The sequence below is a fragment of the Bombus pascuorum genome, chromosome 3, assembly GCF_905332965.1.
Source record: "Bombus pascuorum chromosome 3, iyBomPasc1.1, whole genome shotgun sequence".
Taxonomy (NCBI): domain Eukaryota; kingdom Metazoa; phylum Arthropoda; class Insecta; order Hymenoptera; family Apidae; genus Bombus; species Bombus pascuorum.
Genome location: NC_083490.1, coordinates 14,143,295 through 14,158,993, shown reverse-complemented (window position 1 = coordinate 14,158,993; position 15,699 = coordinate 14,143,295). Strand labels below are relative to the sequence as shown.

At 34.1% G+C, this 15,699-nt stretch overlaps 1 protein-coding gene across 1 annotated transcript in view; it reads right to left on the bottom strand.

Annotated features, from left to right (window-relative positions):
* Positions 1–15,699, bottom strand: part of LOC132904912 (division abnormally delayed protein) — a 250,681-nt gene that overhangs the window by 62,269 nt on the left and 172,713 nt on the right. The window contains exon 5 of the mRNA XM_060955747.1: positions 11,017–11,291. Coding sequence (XP_060811730.1) covers positions 11,017–11,291 — 275 coding nt within the window. The remainder of the gene's footprint in view (positions 1–11,016; positions 11,292–15,699) is intronic.

Genomic DNA, 15,699 nt, shown 5'->3' with positions numbered 1-15,699 from the left:
CATAGTCGGAGTGCGTGTACGATCAACGAGGAAGGTAATCGCGTATCGTGATAGCATCGCGAATTAAACTTTACCCTTCGCCCTTGTGGACGAAAGGAACGCACGTGGTGGATCGATGTTATCCCCCCAACGTGTATCGCGATGACAAATGATCGCGGGAATCGAACGAGGACCGAAGGACTGTCCATCGAACGACCATCCTCTCTTCGATGATGGTGATCGCGAGACATCGCGTGTGTGGGAAAGAACGATCAGCGAAGAGAAGAACAAACAGAGAGTTAAAACGCGACGCGGCGTCGCGGACGTTGCAGTTCGACGCGATAAGAAATAACAAACTAGTAGTGGGAGAACTGTACGGAACGGGAGATGCGAGAGAGAGAAAATCGGAGTAGCCTGTGGGACGCCAGGCCGCCAAAGAGTCTGGCAACGAGAGCAAACGGGCGCCACGACGCGACGACGTCGCCTACTTTTCTCTTTCTGTGTGTTACATATGCAATGCATACACGTATACATATAATCATCCGTACGTACGGAAAGAGGAAGGAGACCGGACCAAAGGAACTAACAGGGACGAAGTAACGCGATGCGGCCCGATGCGTTCGCCACGAACGTGGCCAAACGCCTTGTCTACGAGGTCACAATGTTGCAACGTTCCCCGTGCTATTTTTCGCTTCTCCAACCTTCTCGTTGCTCCTTCAGTCTATTGCTTCTCTTTTCCGTTTTCTCTCCTTTTCACACCCCTGCTTTCCTCTCTCGTCATTGCATTTTACGTTATGTTCTTATGAACTCTTAAATCGATTTTGTTCCTCTTTGCTGGCTGACAAGGAGGTACATCGAGGGGAACGTGAACTTTCCTCAAGGAGAAAATAGATTATCGCGTTATTTTCACGGAGACGTGGGTACGGGATATAGTTTCAACGAATGGCTCGTACGCTTGTTAAAAATCAAACTTTGGAAATACATAAAAGATATAACTTAGAAAAAACGAAGCTGGCACCCCGCTGGGGGTAGCCGCCCACATGCTATATTTATTTTTTATTTTTTTTTTCTTCACCAACAAGATATAACACTTTACCAAATGTCCATAAGGACAAATTGTAAAATAACCAAAATAAAATAAAAAAAAAAAAAAAAAAAACTTTGGAAATTATAATGACAGATCAGGGCTCTCTAGATTTCTCGCACGATTGAATTAACATTATTATTGAAATCCTATGAGTTGCAAATTTCCAGTTGCGAGTGAAGTAAATTCTCTCGAACGGTGGTAACAAGCTTGGTAATAAAACGAGTTAACTTTTATAAATGAAATAAATCTTACTCGTCATAAGAATAAGCAATTGGAAAAACTACTTGCGTAACAGAAATCTGAGTAATCTACAACATGACAGTTTTCAATTCATTTCTTGCATAATTAAATTAGTACCAAGTATCAGGGAAATTGTACAAGTTGCAAATTCACAGTAGCAACAAGATTGATAATAGAATACTATTACAAATTTCAATTTGATAGTCATTATGATATACAATTATGAACAATTGTTCATTTTGCAATTTTATTATTAGCAATTATTAGTATTAGTATTATTAGCAATTTAATTCATTGTTTACGAAATCATAAGGATTGTTTAATCAGCAGAATTCTATCTATAACTTGTGTGTATCCTCAAAAGTTATTAATATCATAGATAATGCTAATTGAAAAAACCAATAAAAAATGCAAAAATATATGTATAAATAGAAGATTCATTTTTTTATAATATGTATTTAATTTCTGAATAAAAGTACATAATAAAATGAATTTTCTTTTCATTAAGCGGTTATTAGACGTCTTCAATTTTTATAGAGTTCGTAATTACTAATCGAAAACCATGGAACATATCGGTAGATAAAAAAGTTCCGTAAGTAGATTAACCTTTTTTTGGCTGATCCAATGTAGTCGTCTGTAATTTCACTACTCCGACCGAATACATTTGCATGATTTAACAATTTGAGTCGCTTTCCGCGTAGATGTAAAACGACGCCAGTACGCTACTGCGATTCGTTAAAATACGAAATGTATCCTCTGGGTACTGGTTTAGAATTTACAACTGCTTTATCAAGACACGTACTGTGAGAGTACATACTCATCTAAAATTTGCGTAATTTGTATAGTCTGTATACTTAAAGATAACTAAGAATTAAAAAGGTATCTATAATATCTTAAAGATCATTCTGATTAAATCCTGTAATAAATTCGTTTACCTATCAGAGTTGATTTTGGGCAATAAGACAAAAATATCACTTATGTTAGCTGCAGTGACGAGTGATTATAATTGAACCATTTAATGACAACGATGAAAGAAAACCGAACATTATGACTGTTTAATACAAAAATTGTTTATTACAATACATATAAAACTATAGACTTCTTTTATGATACAGCAGAAATTATTCAGTTTCGTTCTAGTTTGCGATATTACAGATTTATTCCACTATTAATGATAAAACGAATTGTTTAATCGTTTTGATATTTGGAAAATATTGTTCATAAGTGATCGCTAAATAATGTAAAATACACGTATCAGAATGTTTTGATAAAAGGAACAAAAGTCTTTGAAAGAACAGCGTAATTTATTAGATAACCTAATAGTATTTACCATTACGTCAGAAGTGATATATATACTACTCGTGATAACATACTAATGCATTAAAAAAATATATGATTCCATTAAAAAAAAAAGCCAAGTTGATCTTCGTAGGTTCTCTAAGCGTCCTCATGGGGAAAACTTACATCGGATAATGTGCCCCCTGAAACCATTCAATTTTTGTCTGACGCATCTTTTAGTAGTCGTCAACAGTTTCGAAGAAATTCGAGTGTGTCGATTTAAATGGGTCCACCTATATAGTTCTATCTCTATGCTAATGAGCGGGGCTTCTTTTTAATCAAATAAAAAAAGCCTATATGCGACTTTCGTTTAAATATTTAAGACAGACTCACGAGTAATGTGAATAACAAAAATGCGACTTTTATTCATATATATGAATACGAATTTACTGTTGTCGGTCTTAATGCTCTCTATACAATAGACAATTTTATCGTATTACTTGTATGTATCGTAAATATTAAACGGGATTTATCCCACTAGCAGACGTTCATTCAACTTTCCATTATCTAAAATACGATGTCAACACCGTAATAAATACTTCATTCCTCTTTTTCGTTCTCGTTAAAATATGCACAATAGATCGTAAAAACGATCGAATATTTATGCAACGTGAGTATCTATATGCTAATGACATCACGATATTATATAACGTAAAATGTAGTTGAAAACATATATTATTTATACATATTAAATACATATGTTTTATTTTGAACTTTAAGGTTTATTTTTTTAATAAAATTTATATTTTTTAGAAAATCGATGTTGCCAAGTTAATAATTGACATAGGAACGATCAAGAAATTTTATCCATGATATAACCATTGTTTCTCATTTATATTTGGAAAATACATTATAATTCTATCTATTATAATTGTATTTCGACTTCGACCTTACGTTGAAACGAATAACGTAACAAGTTCTCAAGTTTAAAATAAAAGGGATGAGACAAAAAATGTAAATAGTTATAGAAACAAATAGGAACGTTTAATGAAGAAAATTAAAAATAAAAATAATAATAAATAAAAGAGTGTTTATTAAGATTTACGTTACTGCGTTCGTAATCTCTTTGCATTTTGCAATTAGCAAAAATAAATCTTTTGTAATCGTTACACGGGTTGTCAAATTTTTCTCAACTCTTGCCAGTACCTATAATGTGACGAACAACTATTTGCAACTATCAACAATATAAATATTTGAATTAAGCAAAGCACGTCATTGTGATCTTTGGTAAATATTTTATGCATTTACAAATTTCTTCATTCAATATCTTCAGCAATTTCTTAATTTGCTCTCTTATATTCCGAACAATTTTAATAATTTTACAGGATTGTTTTTGTTAATCGATCTCTCTCATTGATTTATCAATTTAATTTGCATATCCAAGTTCGTGAGGTTTTCAGGCAACAGAAAATTGGATACGTTTTAAAAAAAGACTAGAGATTATTTATAACAAAATTAATTAATACGTGCTCACTTCTGCTATGGCATTCAATTTCAGAATAAAAATGTATACTCTTTTCTGATAATAGTGTGTAATAAAATGCACCTTCTAATAAAACTCTAACACGGTAAAACTCAAAAATTCCTGCTTCTATATCTTTCTACCAGTTCATACAGTGATTCGTGAAAATATTTGAAACCTACTCTTTGCTTATAGGAATTTTGTTTTACTATACTATGTGTATTATTGAAACATACACATCATAAAATCACACAATTGAAACAATCAAGTAATCATTATATTAATAATCCTTCATATTTAATGAGACCACCTTTAACATTAATTATAATATTTCTAAGATAGCTATTCATGCTCTATGCTCTATATACTCTATATATTAATTTTTTATTAAGTATATATATTTGCGAAAGAACGTTTTGTAACTTTTACATACATTTTATATGTTATAATCATGGTAATCGCGTCTCGGTGAAAATGACACCTGAAAACGTTTTATATAACATGCATATATGATAAGTGTCCGAAATATTCCTGTGAGTCATTGTAAGCATGGATGACAAAATGGGCTGTAACCGCAGTCACAACGTCCGTCAAAATTCGACGTCGCGTCCGTCAAAACATTTGTAACAAAAACGCTCATGTGACCGAGCTCTTATATTTAGCTTTCAATTCGCTTAGATTTCCCTCTCGCGATATTTCATTAAGTATTAAGTACATCGTACAATAAGAAATCGCACGCAATGTGAGTCATTGCATTCCAAATGTCCTTGTTTAATAAACAAATAACGGTCACGTCCCGTTTTCAACTCAGCTTTCGAATCTTTTTTTACTCGTTCATTAAACACGTTTAAAATAAAGCAGTCCACATTTACCTTTTTATTTCACCTCGTTAATTGCAGTGTTTGTATTGGAAGTTCTCACAGATACGAAGCGTACGTGATAAACGTATCTCTTTATTTATTTATCTTCACTGCTGAGCCACTCTTTCTTTGCTGGTCAGTTGTCAGAACGGTTTTCCTCCGCTACAAAACTTTCTACATTGTAGTTGTAAATGTTTCGATTTTCGTTTCATGTTCCTCGTTTTTCTTCCACAATTTTATTACACGTGACAGGAGCAAGTATTTCGGACCCGAGAACGAAATCTAACGTTTTCTTTCAACAACTGTGCTATTTATGTTTATCTCTGACAGTTGAGCGTCAATATTATGTTGGCTTGCAGCGTTTTAACGTTTGAGTCCCCGATTTTGAAAATGCAGTGCTCAAACATGTAACAGTTTGTCGTGCATCAAGTGTTAACATTGGCAATAGTCCATGCAAGCACAGGGAAATAAAGATGACTCGTACGAAACTGTTTTTAAGAAATTCTGCATTACTGACAAGCGAGTACACATACATCATAAATACTTAATTTTCATTACGAAACTTGAAAGCTCTTGACAAATGGATGTGCGTGTAGTCAAGTGAAATACTTCAGTGTAAAATAATTTTGTGGATTTTTGCCTCGTTTCGTACGAGATTGTTTAAGAATGTCATTTAAAAACGTCGAACTAATGCTTTTCAAACTGATTAAACTGCATTGATTGACACGTTAGAATACGTGATATTTCTTTTGACAATTTATAATTGGCAAAATGCCGTTGTTCGATAATATTTTTCATTGCGATTACAAATTTATTTTCGAAATTAATTTCAATAAATCTGCCGCATCATTCGGTAATTAGGGCCCGGTTTCTCGATTACAATTTCATACACGGACTCACGAGTCACGAACATCACGACGATGAATAATTCATCGAAACTAAATATATCGAAAATCTTTGACATCGCTATTTTACAACGCGTTCGATGTGTTCGTTGCATTCGTTACAATTACAGAATAATAACAATATTAATTTTTATTGCGACGCTGACCACACGATCACGCTATCTCGCGTATTAATATTCGAAATAAAACCATTGGTTCGAATGATTTACATTAATCACAGGAGAATTTGCATGCAGTTGTTGTGGACCCCTCACGAATATGCACGATTCGCGTTACGTACACGGTTACGAGGTGTGCCGGATTTGACAAATTTTTTACGCATCAGTTCCCACGGTTATTATTCCGTTCGCGTTTCCTTTTCACCCGCATATTAATTGAAACGTTACATTAAAATGCGTTCACATTACTTCCCTTACCTTTTTTTTTCTTCCCCACCCCAATTTTTTTTTACTCCTTCTTTTCTGTTGTAATTTCGTTTTATTCTTCGGTGCAACGTATACCGGAGCACAACAAAAAGTTTGCTTTGTCGATGGTGAAACACTGTAGCAGTTTCTCCTCTTCTCTCACGCTTCTCTCTGCATTCGGTTGACAGCTTCCTGTTTCGAATTTGCACATGTTTGATATTCATGCTTGTCACTCGTGATATCCGGATTGGTGTTCCTCTAAATGACTTTGACATGATACATCAAAATTTCTTCTTTTTTAATTTCCTTTTGTGTTTTTCATTTATCCTTTTATGAATATATTTCCTTACGCGTGCGATACAGGTGATCAGAAAAAGTTGATATTCTGGTAAATTGTATGAATTAAACTGGATAGGCTGCTGGGTTAAAATTATTTTAACGATATAAAAGCAGAGACTGATTTATTCAAAAATATGAAGCTACGTTTGTTATCTATTTCTTATTTATCTTCCTCTTTCTTTCATAATTTGTTTAAATTAGTTTAAAATAAATTACGATGAATTCTTTCTTCAAGAAGCATGAAATTTTATAAACTTTCTTATAGCGACTATTAAAGGTACTAAATTTGATTAAACGAAGTTACTTTACAAACTTTCTGGATAATCTCGCTGCGGTAATTTAATTTGGAGCGACGACAAGAATTCTTTTTAAAGTGAGGTTATTCTAAAAGGATTAAGTTCTGATCTGAACATAATATTTAATCAAATGCCATTTATAATGCGATATTTTATTTTTTATTAGATTAAAAATTTACTTAAATTCTAAGTAGAATATTTGCTTCCACATTTCAAAGTCAGTATGCAATTAATAGCAAAATGTATTTACAAATTTTGACTCAAGTTGAAATTCAAATTTTCGTCTCTAAATTTCCGAGATCATCATTGACATTGTGTACGTGTTACAAAAGTGCCAGAACCGAAAATAAACTGTCCCTGTGTTAGAAGAACATCGAAACTGTCAATGGAAAATTACAAAAATAATATTGGATTCTAGCTTTCTAAAATCAAAAAGTAGTAAACAGTTTGTAAGTAAATACTTTGCAGAATTTTTTTACATATCTCACAGTACCTTTTGCCTTCGACCTTTATACTAATAATTATTTATTTATTATTACTAATTATTATACTAATACTTTATAAGAATTTGATACCAGCTATTTCTGCATAGATTCTAAAATGTGCTTCTAAAATTTACAGACGATGCGATAGGTTTTTGTAATGACAAATTTGAGATTAATAAATTTTCATTTTTTTTTTAGGCATTAAAAGTTTAGATAGTGACGATTAAATATTTTTGAGGTTGTAAAAAATATTGAAAGTCCCTCTTTTTAATGATAGATCCAAGATTTCTTATTTAAAAAAATGTCACGATGTCAACGTTTGTAGAAGGTATACTTTGAACGAGAAAATTTACACAGCAATATAAGGCTTTATACTCACTGAAGAAACAATGAGCAACTTTTCGTCGTATCTTGTTGCTGTATCTACTAGCAATAAACATACACAGAAGGAACGTTAGTTTCTGTTGCTACGCATTGTCGCGTGTTTCCTATTTTTCTTTGATCTTTACTGTTCCGGACGAGAACAAGGAACATGCGACGACATTTGTTTCCGGCAACAGAAACACGAAGAAACTTGGAGAAACATTCGGTAACAAACGGCGACTTTTCCAAGATACACGGAACATCAACGAAAAGGTCTTCATTGTCGCTTCGGTGAATGCACGGCTTTAGTTATGATTTATGGCATATTTACTAACTTCGTCTTTAATTTCCTCTATTCCTAGGTCTCGATAAATATGTATATTGGTATACATATTTTGTACGATGGTGAACAGGCGATTGTTCGTAGCGTTTTATCTTCGAACCTTCGCGCTATTTCGAAGTTCAACTTTATGCAGCGTCGTAATCCTATGACCCACGCGTTGTAAATCCATATGGGTCTTAATGTTATTTGAAAATTCCTACATGTTAAAGACCGGATAGAGCTACTCTCCGGTATGCATAATAGTTGTTGGACTTGACCTTATCCACCCTTATACAAATTCCAACCCTCGGAAAGGAAAGTCAGGATAGAGAAGGGAATAAAACATTGTACAGAGAAAGAAAGACTGTCGCGCAAACGTAAAAAGAAGTAGAACTGGACAAACTCGATTTACAGATTAGCATTCCAGCTAGAGTTAGGTTTAAAGACTTAGTCGATACTATGAATCGCCTTCGTTGTCCCGAGGAAACTAGGAAGGAAGAGTTGAGAAGAGGTCGTTTAAAATCTGAAGTCTGGTCACGAGATGCAAATGTCGTCGCTTCTCCTTTCTGCACTTCTGACGCAGCTCATTTTTGCCTGATGTGTCTACGAAGCTGATTCTATCGCAGGTCTAAAACCGTATATCGGCACGCTACTGATAGAGAAAGGATCGAGAGAGAAACCGAGAATAGAGTAAAGGGGCAAAGAGGAGAACCGTGTACGTGCTTGGAAATCGTTTCTCAACGATGACTCGATCATTGACGAACATGTTCCACGCATACTCTCAGCCAACACACGCTTTCTTACCAATCCTTTCCGGTCCCAAACCATTTACTAACACAATCGTTCACAGTCGTGCACCTGTTCGCCGCGAATGCAAGTGCAATCGGACCAATCGATTTTTATTTTACTTGACGGTAGACAGTGTTATTGTTGCACGTATCGTACAATTCGAGATGATCAATGAAATAAAACGTTTCTAGTGCGATTTCGTTTAGTAGAAATGGCTTTTCTCCGATGGCTTTTTTGAAATTGTTAGAAAATTGTTCATAGAAGAAAGAAAATTGATTATAGACTGTTATGTTGTAAAAAATGTAATATTTCGTTTGTTTTTCAATATCGAGCTTCCTGAAATTACACTTAATAATGAACGAGATGGAACATTGTATTAGTAATACGATTGACAAAGTCACAACTGTCTTGATGTTTCTAATTACCGATATGTTTGAAGTTTATTAAATTTTCAAAATAGTAGTATCTCAAGTAAGATAAGAAATTTTGAAAAAAGAATGTGAAATTTGAATTTAAAAAATTTATCAATGACAGTTAACCAATAGCTAAATTTAACAAGTCAGATATTTTTTTATTATTTCTATTATACGAAGATTTTCAATTTTATTCGTTAATCCCCATAAATTGAAGCTACGATATCCTAAATTAAAGTACTTTAATATACACATTTTACAAAGAATATATATCATAACTAATTTTCAGTGTTATTTGTTTTCTTTTCTTTTATAAAGAGTCTAATCAAAATTAACGCGTTGAGGAATTGAATAATATTTGTGGCAAAATCTATGGAAAATTGACAAATTCCAAGTATCAAAGCTCTAAAGCTAAAGAAGAATGATCAAGCAAATTCAAAAGCTATAATAATCCTTTTTCAAATTCCACCATTTCATGCTTTTAAACTCACTATTACTGTTCTTTTTGTGTGTCAATAAACTATGTACCTACTTATACCTTGCAAAACCATACTTCTAAAAAATGGAAACTAATATCGTTCAGTCACGAATATCCAGCCGTTTCACGGAGAATCAACGACAATAAAAGCTTCGCGGCTCGTAAAACCGTGCGAGTACTGATTCAAATATGATTTTAATGGTTTCGCTGGTGAACCCATAAACTTCAAGCATGAGTCGCGGCAGAGGCGTGTCCTTTGTTAACAATTTACGGATCTCGCCAGTGTACAGTGTGCTGAAGCTAAAATGGTCGTCTGACCGCGCAAAAGTCATGGGACGTCATGCAAACTGACATCATGCAGTGCTTAACTATTCAAGTTACTATGTACATACATTAATTCTTTTATTTATTTCTCTTTTACAATCCATAATAATAACCCGCAGATACGGTATAGGATAGCAATTGAAATAAACGAATTACAAGTGACGTTCGTATGTAGAGTATTTATAGCGTTCGTGAATTTCAAGATTAAAAAGCTGACAAAATAGTGCGCTTGATGTTTGAAGAAACTAAAAAACAAAACCTCTCGCTATTGTAAGGTAGCAGTGAAATTTTAATCGATTCGTATCGATGCATATAATTTTACTTAAAGAACCAAGTTACACGTATTCTTTAGTGCATGTTCTTTAAAGTTAATTATCCTCCAGGTTTCTCGGAAATGTCGTCTTCGCGTAATCTTTTTTACTATGGAACTTAGATATGTAATCTTCCTGCATAGGTTTATTTTAAACGTTACAAACGACAAAACGTTGGCCGCAATTGTTTCAGGCAGCAAAGATTACTAACGCCCGAAGTCATTTTTATAGGAAAATAATATTCTAACCGAGGATCCCCGAGAATTTAGAAAATCGAAGAAAAGCAAAAGTTAGATAATAGTAGATAATCAAAGTTAATATGGAATTTAGATATGTAATCTTCTTTCATAGATTTATTTTAAACGTTACAAACGACAAAACGTTGGCCGCAATTGTTTCAGGCAGCAAAGATTACTAACGCCCGAAGTCATTTTTATAGGAAAATAATATTCTAACCGAGGATCCCCGAGAATTTAGAAAATCGAAGAAAAGCAAAAGTTAGATAATAGTAGATAATTAAAGTTATGACATTTTCCTGGTTAGATGGTGGTTGTAACACACTGTGCAGCGTGGTGCGGCGTCCGGTTGAAGACGCGGTAACAAAATGGCAAATGTACTCACTCTCCGATGCGTTCGCCGTTCCAACATCGTTTGTCCGGATACTCTTCGCAGATCGTGTCGGCCAGAGTGCCATAGAAGGTCCGAGACCTGACGACACTGGCCAAGAAATTACCCAGCTGCGTGTGCAACTGCGTCGGTAATGTTCGATGTGTGGTAGTCGGCGCAGCTGCGTGCATCTCCAGCCCGGTTGACGTCGACTTCTCAGTTGCAGCTGCATCCGTAACGGTCCCTTGATTCGATGGCTGTAGTTCCGAACGGCCGCACACTTTTCTCACCTGAAACACATCGCCGTCGTTTCTTTAGTTTCTTTATCCTCCATCCGCATCCGTCCATCGTTCTACTAAAAACCATGGGACCGTACGTCCCTCGAATAAAATTTTATTTTATCGCCAGTGCCCTTGATGCGCTACGACTTTCCTCTATCGCGTCTCCACAGATGATACTGCAACGTGGAAGAGGGTGTTTTTCCTGAAACGATGTCCTCGTAGCCAGAGAACGAGATCGCATCGTGTGTTATGTAATGGGGTTATCGATAGGTTCTTACATTTGCAAATTATCACATATATAATGAAATATATTTCTCTGTGACCTAATTTTGGCTCCAATGGTAGTATAGACAACTGTTTGAATATTATAAGAAAAACATATGATAAATTATTTACGAAAGTATGAAAGAAGAAAAAACAATAAATTCAGTAATAATTGAATTAATTGAAAAAGGAAATTCTGTACAGTGAATATAAAATCGTTGAAAATAAATTAAATGTTGTTTCTAAAGAATACGTGTTCTTATCCGATGTACGAATATACAGAACTTGTTGAAATTATTGAAAATTACACGCTTTGTCGGATGTCAAATTATCTGACTGAACAAATTAATTACTCGGAAAAGCACAGAATATAAACTGAAAGAGGAAAAGAATTCATAAAGGACAATGGAATACAATATGTAGTTAAATTGATCAAGTACACGGTACGGTATAAAGTAGGATGAAAAAGATATAAAAACTTCAGTATAACATAGAAGGTCGCTTATATAATTTTCCGCCACTTTGTGTTTATTCCATTAAAAAAAAAAAAAAAAAAGCGAGAGAGCAAAAGTACAGTGTTCACAGCCGTTGTTTTTCGAAAAGTCAAACGTTTTTCATTTCAAGCATTTTCTATTCGTCATTGAAGTCCCGTTTTTGGTTGCAATAAAAACGGCCAAAGCCACGGACAGTTGAATTCGCAAAAAGCCGGTGAAAAATTGCTGCTGGAATAGATTGAACCCCTCCGCGATGAGAAATGAATATATTTATCATGTGCGAAGTTTCGTCCCCGCTTTCGCAGCGGGTACTTCATTTTTCTCAATAACAGGGTAAAATTTCGCATTCGTCGATCCGGCGCGGACAGGAAGCCGCAATTAACTTTTCCCCGCGTTCGTCCAATTCGAAAAATTCCGCCGTTTCACCGGGATTTTTACATTTCTCGTGGGTGGATGTGCCGCACGCGGGTCCCTTATTTTCCGGAAATTACGGCTGCCTCGTGTTCGCCGCGAAATCGTTCATCCGTCACGAGGCCGACGTTAACGCGGCCGTTTGAAAGGAACGCCGGGGACGGCCCCGATGGAAAAGAGTTATCGCCGCCAATATCAGCCTCACAATTTCCATGTGGTCGGTGTTGCGCGCGTTTATCTCGAAGCAGCGCTTTCGTATACGTGGACGTTTGCATACACGATCGTCATTAAGGTTATCGTTCGTATCTGCCAGCGTGCTTCTCCACGGTTTTTCGTCCTAATTACTTTTTAACGCTGACTATAAAAGGAAGTAAGCCGGCGGTCGAGCTTCTCGAACCGGCATAATCGTAAAACCAGCCGCCAGGCCTGGGCGTAATTAAGACGGCACGCGTGGGCGTGCAAACGTCGCTCTCCTCATCTTCGCCGATTTTCTTTTTATCTTTCGTGCTATCTCTTGTCCTTCTGTCCTTTACCCTGCTTTCTCAGCCTTTCGTCGATATTGCACAGCACCGTAATCCTAGTGTTCGTTTGCTTTTTAATAGTCGGCTTGTAATTTTCCCTTCCACACGATATTTTGTTCGTTCTGTATCTCGGATTAATCTCGCAACAATCTTCCTTTTAGGTTCACGATACGAACGATTGAGTTTTATCGTATGATACTAGAAGATGAGAATGTTGTTACAAATTGCTTTCAAATGAAGCATTGGTGGGGAAGATGCTACACTTTTGATTTTGGCGGAACATTGCAATTTTGTTGCAATGTCAATGGTTATGTTGAAATTATTTTGTAAAAATACATGAAAGTAAACAGGAGAAAGAAATTTTTCAGATAAGAAAATAATTGGAGAAATTGACTGTTATAGAAAAAACAGAATTGTAACTGTATATTCTATGTTATACCCTCGATAGCTTTTAATAAATAAAATCTTTGTGAAACTGAATTCATAATTCAATAATGGTGAGAAAATGTGAAAATGAAATAAAATGTAAAACAAAGAGAAAATGTTATCACAAGATAATAAAAACTATAATTGTCTATTTGATATTATTTTATTATCTGTAATAGAAATAATGATATTTATTTTATATAAAATATAGGTTTCTTGGAATAAAATATTACAAAATGTATTAGTTATTTCAATAACGTAGAAGAGATGATTCAGTAATGGCCAACAAGTAACTGAATCATATGCTTTAGTTATTCTATATCCAAAATTAATTAACCGATGAAAGCGAATTCCTCGAAAGTAACGTCATAAATGACTCGTGTTATAGTTCTGAATGCGATCTGACTGTTACTTGATATACCAAACAGAAACATGCGAATTTGCTTTCACTATATCTTTAAAACAGCGATAAGATGGAGCAAACACAGAGAAAAGTAATAAGAGATGTGATGAATAATTAAACAATATGGTTGGATATACTTTTCAGTGACCTTCTATGCTCAATGTTCACATAGTTTACGCGTCAGAAAGTTTCTACACGAATCTATGCAGTTTACTGAGTTTGTACAGAATTAAGTTATCTTTTTCTCAGAAATAATTATTTTGACAAACAAAATGTGCGCTGATAATATTGTTCACCATTTAGAATAATTTGTCGAATGCTGGATTTAAAAAGGAAATCTCTATTCTTAGATTAAATAACTATATCAGTAGAATAATCGACCGACAAATAAAATAGTACAAAGAAGTAAATTTTACCTACATTGAATGGATTAATACTTTTCCATACTGCCAAATCAAAATTTGACGAAATATATATTTGTTTGACATTAGTTGTAAAAAAATCATTGATTGATTTTAGCCTAGAAACGTTACAAGAAGATATTTGTTTTATGAAATGTAATAAATTTTACAGACTGTACTTTAATTTAAATTTGTAGAATGTTCGTTCGTAACAACATAAAATAAAATTAGTATGTTTAGTAAAATAAGATCGATACGATTTTACTACTATTCCTATTAATCTCTTAATTTACATTTACAGAATATTTACAGTCCAATTATAAACTTGATCTCGTCTCATCTCATACTTACGTCAATTTTATTCGTCTTTTCAACTTTCTCAATTGTCGTAACAGATAGGCAATTTCCTATCATTTCTTGTTTCGTAATGTCCTTATCTTTACGGGTGATTATCGCGTAGAATAGCGAAGAGTGTTGAAAGTGAAGGTGTTTAAGAATTACTAGAGTTAAAACCAGGGAATCGAGTCCAAACTAATAAAGATATTTAAACTCGCTTAGACTTTATATCCAAGGTAACGTCTAAGATGATAATTGGAATATGCTATAGTTTGATCAAACGGAAAAGCTGATGTTACAATCCAGGGACATTGCTTAAGTGCTAAACGACGTTTAACAGTCGGGATATGTGTGTATGCTAATTTGCTCGGAATAAGAACGAATGAAAAGTATTGCATGATATTGAAATGAAGTGTGGTAGTTTCCTTTGGTTGAACGCAATAAGCACACCGCTTTTATGACGCATCATAAAAGCAACATTGTTATTGTCAGGTATATGTCGGGAAGCAGATGGAAATAATTATGTTTCTATAGTTGGATTCATCTTCTGTCAAATAAATCTGCTTCAAGTTTTGTGAATAAAAGCTGCAAATCGTTGCGTCGATTTGTTCGGAAAGTGAGGCATTTAAAAATCGCGCAATTCTATAATATCTGCAAGAACCAATTTGAAGAGTGTGCTATTTATTAAAAAAAAGAGAGAGAGAGAGAGAGCGATTACTTAATAAAATTGTAATATTTAACAAGAACGGTATCGCAATTTGAAACGAAGCCTTTATCCTCTTTCTAATATTTAGGAAGAAATACACAAAAAGAATATTTTATTACAGAACCTTAAAAACCTTAAAATTAAAATGATCTTAATTATTTAAATTATAAACGAAAGATTTTCTAAACAGAATAATTAATAATTTTCTATTTCAAAGTGACTTTTCAAAAAACAATTTTGAGCCTAAATTTGATTAATAATATAAATTTAAGTTTATATTACAAATTCGGAGTTGCTTTGAATCATATCCAATTTGAGATATGATATTGCTGGTGTTAAATAAATTCTATTCTTAATGGAACTTTGTTGTAATTATCTTGTTTTATGAATGAATCACTTAGAGCTGAGTGCTTATATACATCTCTTTTATAAATAACCTGCTCTTAACTAACTTC